At 35.9% G+C, this 13,141-nt stretch overlaps 1 protein-coding gene across 1 annotated transcript in view; it reads right to left on the bottom strand.

The window, feature by feature from the left end:
• PXDN (peroxidasin) overlaps positions 1-13,141 on the bottom strand; it is an 81,794-nt gene that overhangs the window by 46,477 nt on the left and 22,176 nt on the right. Inside the window, exons 2-4 of the mRNA XM_058801765.1 lie at positions 9,874-9,945; positions 9,210-9,281; positions 2,800-2,871 (exon numbers count right to left, since the gene is read on the bottom strand). Of these exons, the coding sequence (XP_058657748.1) occupies positions 2,800-2,871; positions 9,210-9,281; positions 9,874-9,945 (216 nt within the window). The remainder of the gene's footprint in view (positions 1-2,799; positions 2,872-9,209; positions 9,282-9,873; positions 9,946-13,141) is intronic.

The raw sequence follows: 13,141 nt of genomic DNA, 5'->3' as shown, positions 1-13,141 counted from the left end.
GGGGGGGTTTGTCCCTTATACATGCAACAGTACATTTAGGTTTTAGTTAGTGTAATTTAGTTACATTTAACTACATTTAGTTTTGGGTAACAACAACAATCACCAAAAATATATTTGCTTTACTGATCAGATATTTTTTAAAAGGCAACAATCAGTTGAATTCTGCTTCACTGGAGTAGAAGAAATAGCTGTGAAGCAACTCATTCCCTGAAATGTGGTCATCAGTGTCGACTTCTGAGAACTCTGCTGAGCACTGAGAACAGCATTTGGCTGAGTTAACACAACCAGTAGCAAAATGTGTTCAATAACTTGCAGCCACAGAGACCTCAAATGCAGAAACATTGAGTTAATACTGTCAATACAGTTCAAAACTGAAATTAGGACACTTAGAAACTTGTTTGCCAAGGGTAACTCTTGTCTTGTCAGCAGTTTTTCTCCAAAGCTAATGTGATAAAACAGACCTTGTAGAGTCAGAACATATTTTTATGCTGAAGATGCATAAATGCCAAATCTCTCCTAAACTAAAAATCTCAAAGCTTACTCTCCATTGAATTTATTTCTGTGCCTGCTACTGGCTTCATGTAGTCCCATTTTCCCTCCTGGCAAGCTCTGTGTTCAGGAGAGGAGCAGAGGAGCTCTAAAAGGCACTGAGCTCTGATGCAGGCAGTGGGGTGGCACTGCCCCCCATTCCCAGCAGCTGCAGGTGCTGACAGGACACACGGGCAGGCAATGAGCAGTGACTCTGCCAGGCTCCATAGCCAATCTTCCCAGCTGGAGATGAGACTCGAGCCCGAGCCTGAACCTCAGTTTCATACTGAATAATGTGGATGTCTCAAAAGTTTGAGCTTAAGCTGATACAGTGTGATATCACTGTAGGCAGAGAGGCTTAACTGCCACATAGTGGAAAAGAGCATTCAGAAGGTGTCAATACTCCCCAAACTGATTTATGTTTTTCAGTAATAACATAGGTCAACAGGGAAAAAGAACACAAGAAAAAAGGACAAATATTGCCACTTGCAGCATATGAGGCCTGTGGCATGGGGAAGAACATTCTCTTGGAAATATTAGTAATTCAATAAATGGGCCTCAGTATTCCAAATTCTACACAGAAATTATATATTGCTATTAGCATGCAAGTAAGCCCTACCAGTTGCTGACAATATGGTGCAGTAATAATTTCTAGAGTTAAAGGAGAAGGAATAGAAAGGCATTAAGGAAAAAATACATATTTAAATACTTTTTATAATTAACACTTCTGTTTTACATAGAAGTTCCTCCTTCAAAAGGCCTATTGCACTCTAAAAGGAGCATCTATGATTTTGTACCCATATAAAGTGTCATTTTATTTCATATATACTCTGTGTCTACTAATATCCATTAGAGGCTTACAGTAAGAAGGAAACTGGTACATGGAGAACACTTGTAATACACTGATATCTTTCATCAGTTTAAAAATGTATATTCAGCTCCCAATTTATACACTACAAAACTCATTAGTTTGCTGCTGTTATTTGGTAGTCAAACTGTGAAGCAACTATACGTTTACTTTTTTTTTCCTTTTTCTAAACATTATCACAATGAATGTAAAGCAATGCTTTCTGATCATAGAGTAATAGAATTGTTAAGGCTAGAAAAGACATTTAGGATTTTCAAGTCTAACCATCGACCTAGCACCACTATCATGTTCATCACTAAACCATGACCTCAAGTGCCATATCTAGTCGTTTCTTGAACACTTCCAGGAAGTGTGACTCCACTGCTTCCCATGGCAGCCTGTTTCATGCTTTACCACCCTCTCCATGAAAAGATTTTTTCTAATACCAATCTAAACCTCTCCTGGCGCAACTTGAGACCATTTCCTCTTTTCCTATCACTTGTTACCTGGGAGAAGAGACCACTCCCCTGCTCACTATAACCTCATTTCAAGCAGTGGTAGAGAGAAATGAGGTCTCCACTGAGGCTCCTTTTGCCCAGACTAAACAAGCCCAGCTCCCTCAGCTGCTCCTCACAGGATTTGTGCTCCAGCCCCTTCACTCGCTTCACTGCCCTTCTCTGGACTCATGCCAGCAATTCAATGTCTCTCCTACAGTGATTATACAACAAAACATAGTTGAACTTAATGGAATCAATACAACTGGGTTTTGTCATGCTTAGGACTGTATTCTTCATTCTTTTTAGAAATTATTCTTCATTATCCAGGAAAAGAAGTATGATTTTAATCAATCTGTCTGGAGGACATTACTGAAACATCTACATTGCAAATGATGAACTTTCCTACTTTTTAAACATCTGTATCTGTATATGGCAATGATTAACACATATAAATTATAGCAAGGTTTTTATTTCAAAAACTATTCTTGTTTCAAAGTATAACAAAACAGGGTTGAACTTGCAGAGGCTAATTCAACTTTAGTTATGCCGTATAAAACAAAGTAACTGCTGCAGTGAAAGGAAGTGAGATATAATAAAAACCTGCAGAAATTAAAGCAGAATCTATCTCTAAGCAAAACACATTAGTTTTCAACATCTTCCACAATAATTCTCCTTTGTCAAAGCTATGTAACAATGTATAGGGACATCAGGAATGCAAATCACAAAAAAAAGACACACATAGAAATGAGGAACTTGACACAGAGATCAATTGTGGTTTTTTCACATGCAAATGATTAAGGGGCTTTCTGCCCAACCCAGGGGTGTAGACGTGCAGAGCATGCAGGTAGGATGTATGGATCAAGGCGTGCACTTTTCCTCTGCAGGGGAACCATGGAGATGACAGCACAGAAGAGAAAAGGCACTTACAGTTGTTCTAGAGAGGCAAGTCCTTTAAATGCTTGCCTGTCAATTGACTGGATTTCATTCTTGTACAAATAGCTGAAACAAGAAACAATCAGTAATATTAGTACACAAACAAGAGCTACATGAAGGTGGAAAAGAAGAATTAAGTTGACACGTGAAGACAGTTTTTCAACTACATATTAGAAAAAAAAATACAGATCAAAAACTAAAAACATAAAAATACTCCATCCTTGAGATTTCATCCCAAATGACATAAGTCTGGGGCCTTGAAGACCCTGAGGCTCACACCCGGATGGACTTGGGCTTTCCAGTGCTCATAGCACAACTTACTGGATTTTTGTCCCCTTTGTCTTGATTGGTTTGCCAAAAGTCAAAATAAGTTCAACTTAATGGGACAGAATTGCATTAGAGGTGCCTTTACCAGAACACACCAGGGATGGCTTCTTGATTTCTTTAAAATACTCATCTGAATACTGGTACAAATATTCAAATTAGGAGAGAGTGGGTCTTTTACTGGACTTGGAGAACAAACAGTGAGAAATTTCTGTAACTCCGCCTGTGTCACCTTTGGAATATTCACAAAAAATACAAGTTATAATACTGGTATCACATCCATAAAGCAGCACTGTATATTTGCTTTATCACTGTGCAGAAGATGGACATTAGGTCCCCATTGATACTCAACAATATAAACAAATACACATGCAGAGTATCAGTATGATCATATGTGTTGTCTACACCTTTTTTATGGAATTAAAATAAATCAGGAAGGATCAGTGTATGTGCTCATGTTCATCATGCTCTTAGCAGCAAGGATGGTTTAGTGAAGGGGTATTGGAGAAAAATCAGTTTGGCTGATGACTGCAGTTTCTGCATGGAGGCAGCAAATGAAAATACTTTGGGGGTTCAGTGTCAGTCACTCTTTTTGTGTTAGGATAGGCACAGGTTTGTGGTTAAGAACTTTTTCACAATTATTTGACAAATGATTTGAAACTCAGTTAATCAGGCATGGGTTTCTATGGAAAGGGGATGAAGAGACTTTGTACCACAAATGACTTTATTAGCAGGCATCTTATTAGTAGTGGTTTTGGGTTTTCTATTACAGTCTTCAGTAACTTACTGGAAATATTGCAAACTCCTTTTGGTGCAAAAGAAAAAATACTGGCTCTGCTGGAGGTGGTGGCAGTTTTTACACTGATGTGACAATGGGCAACATTTCACAATAGGCCCTAACAAGGAAAGAAGTTGTAGGTATTTGATATTAAACTAATGACAACTTTGGGGAACAATAAGGAGTAGCATCCTTCCTTTGAATCTAAATTAACTTCCAATGCACTGCTTGTTGACAATCCAACACATTAATATACAGAGATTTCTGTGTGCTTTTTTAACATAGATATGCATCTGAAAAAAAAAGCAGAATTCTTCCAAGAGCAGGTAGCATGGAAATAAAAATTTCTGAGGTTTTTAAAATATTCAAAACCAGAAAAAAAATTACTGTCTTGTGAAATTACTGTAAAAACTTTTAAAATAATTTGAAAACAGTGACTTTTTTATGTGGAACTGGTTTTTATTCTATTTGAAAAAAAATATTTCATGAGTATTAAAATATTTGTTTTGGCTCAGATTTACCAATTCATTTGAGGATCACAGTCATTATGATTTTCTCTCCTTAATTTTCCTCTCTGATATTCAATTCCTATCTTATTTTCCTGTGAGAATTTTAAACACACCTTTTGACTCCACAGAAAATTTTGAGGACTGATCAGCTGAAGTTATTTATCTTAATACACTTAATTTCACTTGGCAGTGTGGAAATCCCTCTTATTTCTCAGTACTTCTGGTCAGACCAGAGAACCAAAGTGGGCTTAGACAGTTTTGAAAACTGCCCTCAGTTAATCATCTCTTTCTGGCATTTCAACAATTTTATTCAAAAAATCTGAATTCATCAGATTTTTTAAAAAGTTTTACCACAACCATTCATATAACTTTTATTTACTCTCTGCAGACAGAAAGAGGCAGAGAGTTAAAATCAGAGTTGAATTAGACTGGGATAAGGCCTGTAGTACTGCAGGCTTTTACCAGCATACTGCAGGGAAGGGAGCAGCCTTTAGAGTTCTCACCAAGCCACTGCAGTGAGCCTTTATTTGGTGTTTTCAGCTTTAAATCACAGCTTTTTCCATTCTGACCAGAAAACCTTCAGCTGCAGGAAACTCAACCAACCTCAGTCAACCATATCCTCCCTTCAATCCCAGCAACCTCAGGCTACACATCCTATGACAAATGAAACTTCCATTTAATTGTGTAGCTATTTCACTGAGGACAACAGAAAGAAAGACATATAATTATTTGTCTAATGGACAGAGACATGTCAGAATACAAAGTACAAATAAGTATCATTCACAAAAACAATTTGTCCCTCTAAAATGGCAGCATGCACATACAGTGTTTAGAAGTAAAGCTTTGTAAACATTCTTAAATTTTAACAAACATTCTCGAAATTTATCTCAGTTACATTATCAGAAAACAAATGTAGTACAATGAGGGAAAAAATGATTTATCATTTAATTTACCTAAAGGCTCTCTTACAGAACTGAATATTAGAATTTTACAGGAGATGAATAAAGTGGATTGAAACGGAACAGGGATATATTAAGACATTAAATTATTTTTGGACAATTATTAATATCTATTTTTAGAAATTTTTAAAAAAAGGCATTTTTTTTTCCAGAAATGCAAGCAAGGCTGCTAGAGATCAGAGGTACTGTCATATACTTCAGAAATGAACAAATAGGTAATCAGTTACCAGAAAATTTGGAGAAAAAGTAGCTTTAATTAACAAGCCTGCTAGATTATGAGAATATTATTGGGGGGGTTCTTTTTTTCTTTTTTTAATGGGCCATATTAAAAATCATGTGATTCTGGGAAAGTAAGATTCAGATATATTTGTTTGGAACTGGAGGGGGAAAAGGCAAAAAGAAACAAGCATTGCAGCATTAAATCTCACAAGTAAATAGACACCCAAAGACAGGTGTACATAGGAACACGAAGAAGAGTGGAACCAGCAACATGAATTGAAAAGAAAAGAGCTCTGGAACCACTGGAGGTGCCCAGAGGACCAAGTAACATGGCCAAGACAGCAAGAGTGGCAGAAGGTATGGAAGGAAATGAGACCTAATCTCAAACACAACCTCTCCTATTATTACTTCATTCACCAGACACAAAACAAAATTTGCATGCTCCCTGTTCGCATTTCTGGAACTGACACACTTCATAAGTCTTACAAATTACCATTTACGATATGCTCATGGTAATACTTTAATGTCTGTTTCCTCATCTATGCATTTCATACCAGGCCAATATACAACATTGTTGACAAATTTCATTCCCCAGTTTTATTGCTTTCACTTCCTTCATGTTATCTTCTAGCTCACTGCTCTGTAAATGTCCAATATATGTTCTCCTTATCTGGAAAGGTTTTTAATTGCTAACCTGTATTATAAATTTTTCCCTATCTCCTCCTGACTTCTTCCTTTTTTAACTCACATTCATTTTTTCCACTTCTGATTCCAAAATCTTCTAGTATTCTACATGTTGCAATGGTAATAATGTGCCTACTTTCAATTCCCAACTATCTTCTCTCTTGGAAAATAAACTGTTGACTTTTAGGCTTAGGAAGAATTATCCTATCATGTTTCCACAAATTTACCTGCATCTACACTATAAGGTTGGGAAGCTTACTAAAGAGCTTTATTGCCAACACTGAAGTATATGGAGTAAAGACAGATGGACAGAAAAGCAGAGAATCAGAAGAAGAAGAAAAAGAAAAAGAAAAAAAAAGTATCCTCTTGATTTCACAACAAAACAATAATTATATTTCGTTTTTTCCAACCTTTAGTATATTAATACAAAACCAAATTATTACCACAAACAGCACAGCAAAATCACACAAAACTGCTTTGTAATTGCCAGAATTTCAATTACATAAAGAACAAGACAATAAAAGATCCTAAAAAAATGTAAAAAAATTATGTGCACAGTTTTCTTTTGATGATGTAAAGACCAAGTTTTACAGTGATGAATACTTTTAATGCAGAGAAAATTGACAAAATATTACTCTTCATCAAAATGTGTTCTTCATACAGATAATTGTGGTAACATACACTCCTCATGAAACTAAAAGCTCAACTTCAGAAAGGGATAGTACAAAGAAGCATCTGAAAATCCTGATTTAGATCCTGTTGAAAAAAATTTTGTTTGAAAGTGCAATAGCTGATCTTCAGCAGTCATACAGGAACAGATCTTAACATCTATCTCTCAGTGACTGGCTTTAAAAAAAATAAATACACTGTGATATACTTTATATATTTTATATAAAAATATATAATTGTGACTGGTTTTAGTTTTAAATATGCATGTTTACTAATTGTTATAGATTTTATATTTATATATACTCACATTTTGCTAAATCAGGGATACTGAGAAATCACAGGTTTTTTAAAATTAGTCAGGGAATTATACATTTTCAGAACCACATGCAATCCAGTACAAGTTGTCATAAGAACAGAAGTAACATCATGGATCAATGATCTAGTTTTATGAAACATGACAGTACAAGTTAGGTTTGCAAATATCAACAGGACCAGATGATACTAAATCTCAACTTGTCCAGGTGATTTGACTTCATAATAGTACAATCTGAGCAGTATTTCTAACATTTGCACCATCTCTCCCCCCTGATTTCTACTTCAGTGAATCCTTTTGGAAAGAAATGTTTTGATTTATTCCCTTCATTTAATAGAATACAGTTAGCATTCAGTAACTCAGCTGAAACTTTAACTGCTGAACAGTATTGATTTGTTACATCTAAGTCTTCTGTATTGATAACCTGACCAGTACCAGAAATTTTTTAACTTTAAGGCTGTTCAATTTAAACATTGTCACAGCCCTTGAAACAGGCAAAAAACACCTTCATTTATTTTTTCAAAACAAAGGACAGTTTTAAAGAGCTCCCTGCAGTTGAATAAATTACCACACTGAACTTTATATTTAAATTTCCTGGGGAACAACAGGAAAATAAAATATCTTCCTCTTAATAATACAGAGAATGACAGCCATTACTACACGTATATGAAAACAAATCAGAGTTCCGTTATCTTTTTTTCACTTTTTCATTGAACTGAACATTCTGCATTGTTAAGCTTTATTTCACGTTTACTACAGCTAGGCATAGGCAAGCATATGAAAACAAAAAAGTAATAAGAGTCAAGAAAAATCTTTGCACAGTTGCTGACTATGGAAAGAAGTTTAGCAAACCTCACATAGTAAAACCCTATGTACTATACTACTACATGCAGACATTTCTTGTAACAAATACAATCATCATGGACTTTAATCATTCATTGGCAACAGTCTGTTCAATAGTCTTTTCCCTCCTGTTGTGTAGATATTAAACAATTTCATTACTGAAAGACGATACACATAAAAAGGAGAGCAGGAAACGTTATCAAGCACAACTTGGAAAAACAGGCAAATGTGTCTGCACAAATTTATGTGATTTTCTCCCTGCTCCCACCTCCTTAGAGGTCTTATGGCTGTATTCTTGGAAACTGCATGGAAATTTCAGCATCTGAATTGTTTCCGAAGCAATGAAATCTCAATGTGACCTATTTCTTCTGTATGTCATTCAAGTAACCATCAATCAATACTCCAAGACAATGGAGTGAAACTTTTCTAAATGACAATCCATAAGGTCGTCTCCAGAAACTAGAGCTGAGAATCCATGACAACTAACTATGCAGCTTTAGTTTATTATACAGACAAAAATAACATTTTGATACCTTTTGTTTATTCATATAATTAATAACCTTGGTATGTTTGTTAAAAATGAGAGAAGTTAGGCTTAAAATATACAGGCTGACTGAAAACCTGGAACAGCAAATCATATACATACTCTGGTATTTTGGGTTTGACTGAATTTTTCACTTATGAATTCAGTGACAAATTTAGGGATAGTTAATAAGCTTAGATAAGTTACAAGCTTCTGCTGACACAACCTTTGGCCTAGCTACTTTGGAATCACTTTTCAAAAGACAAAAAGTACCTGTGTGAAGGTTTCAGTGAACAATTGAAGAGGTGGTTTCCTTCACCTTTCAATGTATCCCTTCTTAAATTATAAGTTGTATATAATAAACAGCAACTAGTAAGTCCTTTAAAATGGATTGTCTGCAGAGAGCAGTCTTTTATTAGCAATAACTTAGAGAAAAACAGTTGCCCCCACCCATAAATTCATTTCACAGACTTTCAGTGCAGTTTATCTCCTGATATAGTGGGTCAGATATCACCATGTCAGATTAGAACTTTCTCACTGAAGAAGCTGTTAACACAGTGAAGTGACATTTCATTTAACTTACAGATATTTCATATTTTCAAGATCTTCAAATGCCCCACTAGGAATTCTTTTGATTTGATTGTTGTTTAGAAGCCTACAAAAAGAAATAAATAACCATTTATTTTAACATAAAGAAACACTTGGGGGAAAAAGTGTAAAAACAGGGACAATATAGTATTAAATAGAAAATGCTTTTTCCCTGAAGAGTATATGTTAGAGGAAAAAAAGTGTGCTTACAGCTGCCCAACCACTATCTTGCAGGTGAAAACCTGAAAAAATTAGACAGAATTGCGAAAAAATAAATTAAAAAATACCCTAACCCATAAAAACAGCAACAAAGATAAACAAACAAAACCCCAAACCCCAAAAAAACCCCAACAATTTAGCACCCTGTCAAAAAAAAAAGTTACAATAAAAAATGGTCTGCATTTTTTTCATGAAATTCAATTAAAGTATATCAGTAAAATACTAGTATGCAAATAATTTTCTTTTTATTTTGATAAACATACACGTGTTTTTGCCTTCAGATATTTTGGTCTTAACCCCTACTTCTCCCATCTGTGTCAATGCTACAGCTCAAATTTATGAGACTACTTACCTGTGAAAAGTAAGCAAATATGACACATTATCAAATTGATCATATTAAGTCAAAAGGAAAAGGGTCTTAGGGTTGAAAAAGGACTTACAGTGTGTTCAGGTTTTTAAGCCTTCTAAACTCTCCAGGCTGGATTTCTTTAATCCTATTAAACCTCAGATCTCTGTAGAATAAAAAAAGAAAAAAAACCCCATGTTATTAAAAAAGCTTAGTATTTTTTAGTATGAAAAAATGAACTAAGCACAAGTCTTTTGTGATGACTGACCAGCTTCTGTCCATAAAACACAACACAACCAAAGCAAAACAATTCCAAAGGCTGTTTGACAAGTTTAGGAGAGGATTCACAAATGTGTCACAACTGTAATCTTTGCACCATGCCTGGTCTCAATTAAAACAAATGTGCTCTGCATTTTCACAGGTAATATGTTAACAAAAGTCTCTCTGCAATTTGGTTAAAGGAAATACAGAAGAGTAGACAAAACTCAATCAGCTGCATCCCAATCCCATACAACCCCACTGGCTGAGGCTGCACTAATGGCAGGAATCGTTCTCTGAAGTCTTTTATGAAGAACATACTTAAGCATCATTCCTTATGAATCCACCCATCAGGACTTGTTCAGCTCTGGAATAATGGCCTCAGAAGGACTTTTTCTATGTTAGTGGTTTAGGATGTGGCCTACTGTTCATTGCAGGGAAAGGATTAGACAGGTGGTTCTGTTTGCATTACACTCCACCAAAATACTTGATCAGTGACTGGAGTAAATGAGGGATGCAAACCCCTATCTCTTCTTTAGATGTGTAGTTAAACTGCCAGTAGATGCGCTGGAAAGCCCCTTTACACAACATTCAGCAAACTGAGGATTTCCAGATTTAGAAACACAAATTTTCAAAACCCTAACTTGTTCTTCACAAAAGCACTTATTTAGTTCTACTTTAATAGCATTGTTTTGCTCATCACTCAGATGTTTCATGTGTCATACACATACATTCCTGATGAGAAGGAGATGCTGCCTCTGAACCTCAGGTGCCAAGATATTCCAAACAACCATGGAATGTCATATCCTGCACTGAGAGAAGATACAGCAGATCCCTCAGTAAGAATCATTGGACATGACATACCACTTTACTTTTCTTGATTTTTCTAGATTATCTGAAAGCTTATTTTGTTCCGAAAGAGCATTTTAGTTTTGATTAAAATATTCAAAAGTGCAAAAAATCAATATTCTTGAATGGAATATCGGAAACAGTGTTTCTCAAAAGCCTCAAATTACCATTACAACTAGCAATATTTAGCTCCTAAAACCCTCTTTTTTTAGATATAAAATAATGTACATTCATCCATATGACAAGTAGGCCTATTCCCTACATCAGCGTAAAGGCAATAAATAAAAATTTAAAACTTTCATGAATGCAAGTAAGGAGCCAGCCCCCTGGGTCAGCAGCAAAATCAACCCCATTTTGATGTATCCAATCTACTCTGCAGTAACTCTTGAGGATATCTGGGGATTAGGAACAAAGTAATTACATGCATTATTGCATGCAGTACCAAGCTGCATGTAACATCATATATAGTGATACCTATCTAAACTCCTAACACTATTGCCTTCTCATATTGTTAAAGATAAAGAAGACATCAGGTTTGAAATTCTACCCATTCATTTTCATTCTACATAAAAATATAAGAAAAAGGAGCTGCAATAAAACACAGCACATAAATTTTCTCTAGAGCACAGTATACTTTGTATCTGTAAGTAAAATTATGAAGAATACATATGTATTGTTCAAAGTCAGTACTACAATTAAAACTGGAGGGAAAAAACAATGTTAACCTTACTAAAATGTAGGATTATAATTTTGGTCCATTCATTCAAAGAATATTTCCTCCTTCATAGGAAGTAATATTTATCTTTCACTCAAAGTATTTTCATTAATTTTCAGCACAAAATCCCCCAAAATAAAGAGTTAAACAACTCACAAATTTAGAAGATAAAAGTTAAATCATAACCACTGAAGATTTCTAAAGAAGAAATCTGTCAAACTGTAATAATTTCCCTATACAACAAGAAAACAAACAAGCAGATAAAGGAAATAGAATTTTCATTGCATGCATTAGTTTATGGGGTGTGGTATATACAATTCACATAAACAATAGAGGAAATCTCTGTAAACCAAGTTTTCAACTGCTAGGGAAAAAGATATGCAAGATTATTTATTGAAGTGAAAGATTGCATCCAACAGAATTGGCAGAGATCAGAGAAATGCCATGCCCCCACAGCACAGACACCATATCCAGCTTATGATAACAGAATGATTTCAGGGAACAGAAGAGCTCAGAGCAAAAGCCCAAAAGCAATCAGAATTGTCCCCTTGGAGAGTGAATGGAAGGAATGAGGACTGTGTTAAAACTGAGAAATTAGTATGGGTAGCACAAATAGGCCATTATGGAGCAGATCTTCAAAGGCATTTTGTGTTGCTGAAATAATGTGTGGTCAACCAGCATGATGAGGTTTCTTGACCCTTTTTTCCTGACTAGTTCCGGCCCAACCGTGCCACATGACTTTCACTCACAAAAGCCTGTTCCCCACCCATTCAATTCTCTTTCACCTTGTTCACTGCTCCCCATTTCACTCTGACAAACTGACGTATCCTGGCTGGATGCTGTGCTTTGGACCAGAGCAAGCCTGACTCCCGCTGACCGGCCAGAGTGCACCAGGAGGTTAAAACAGCAGACTCAGGGAAGCCACTCAGTTGTCACTGTCATCTTTCCCTCTCCTAATCTCTAAACAGTAAATGAAATGACCAATTAAAGAAATGCAAACACCTGTGATGATGTCATTGCATTTTAGGGTATTTAACAACTTTTGCCTAACAATTCAAAACTAACTGTCATGCATTTGGTTTTTAAAATAAAAACCTCTTACACCTAATTCAGATTGTCTCTTTTACTATGTGTTTCAAAGTGAAAACATTTATTTCTTAAAATTGTAGCTAGACAACAAAATTCAAGCTGAAAAATCCACTTTAGCTGCACAGGCTTCCCCAGAAGCTAAGCCCAACATTTTGAAGCATGTCTTGCTTGAGTAACAAACAAAACACATCCATGATGGCCAGCAAACTGAACACTCTCAAGGGTTATTTTATTCCTGGCTGCACTCAGGAGCTCTGCTCTGCGCTAATCCATGGAGCATGACCAGGAAATGTTCGGCAGAGCGCGAGGCTGCATGGGCCAAGAACGTGCCAGGGAGCAGGCGGTCAATTTAGCAATTGGATGCTCCTGAGATTCACATTCCAGCGCCTGGGAATGGCCGTGGTCCCACGGCCCTGCAAGCAGCCGTGGCCAGGACATGTGCCAGGCAGGG

This window comes from Ammospiza caudacuta, chromosome 3 (genome assembly GCF_027887145.1).
Source record: "Ammospiza caudacuta isolate bAmmCau1 chromosome 3, bAmmCau1.pri, whole genome shotgun sequence".
NCBI classification, from domain to species: Eukaryota; Metazoa; Chordata; class Aves; order Passeriformes; family Passerellidae; genus Ammospiza; species Ammospiza caudacuta.
Note: the sequence above shows the minus strand (reverse complement) of the source record. Positions and strands in the feature narration are given on the sequence as shown.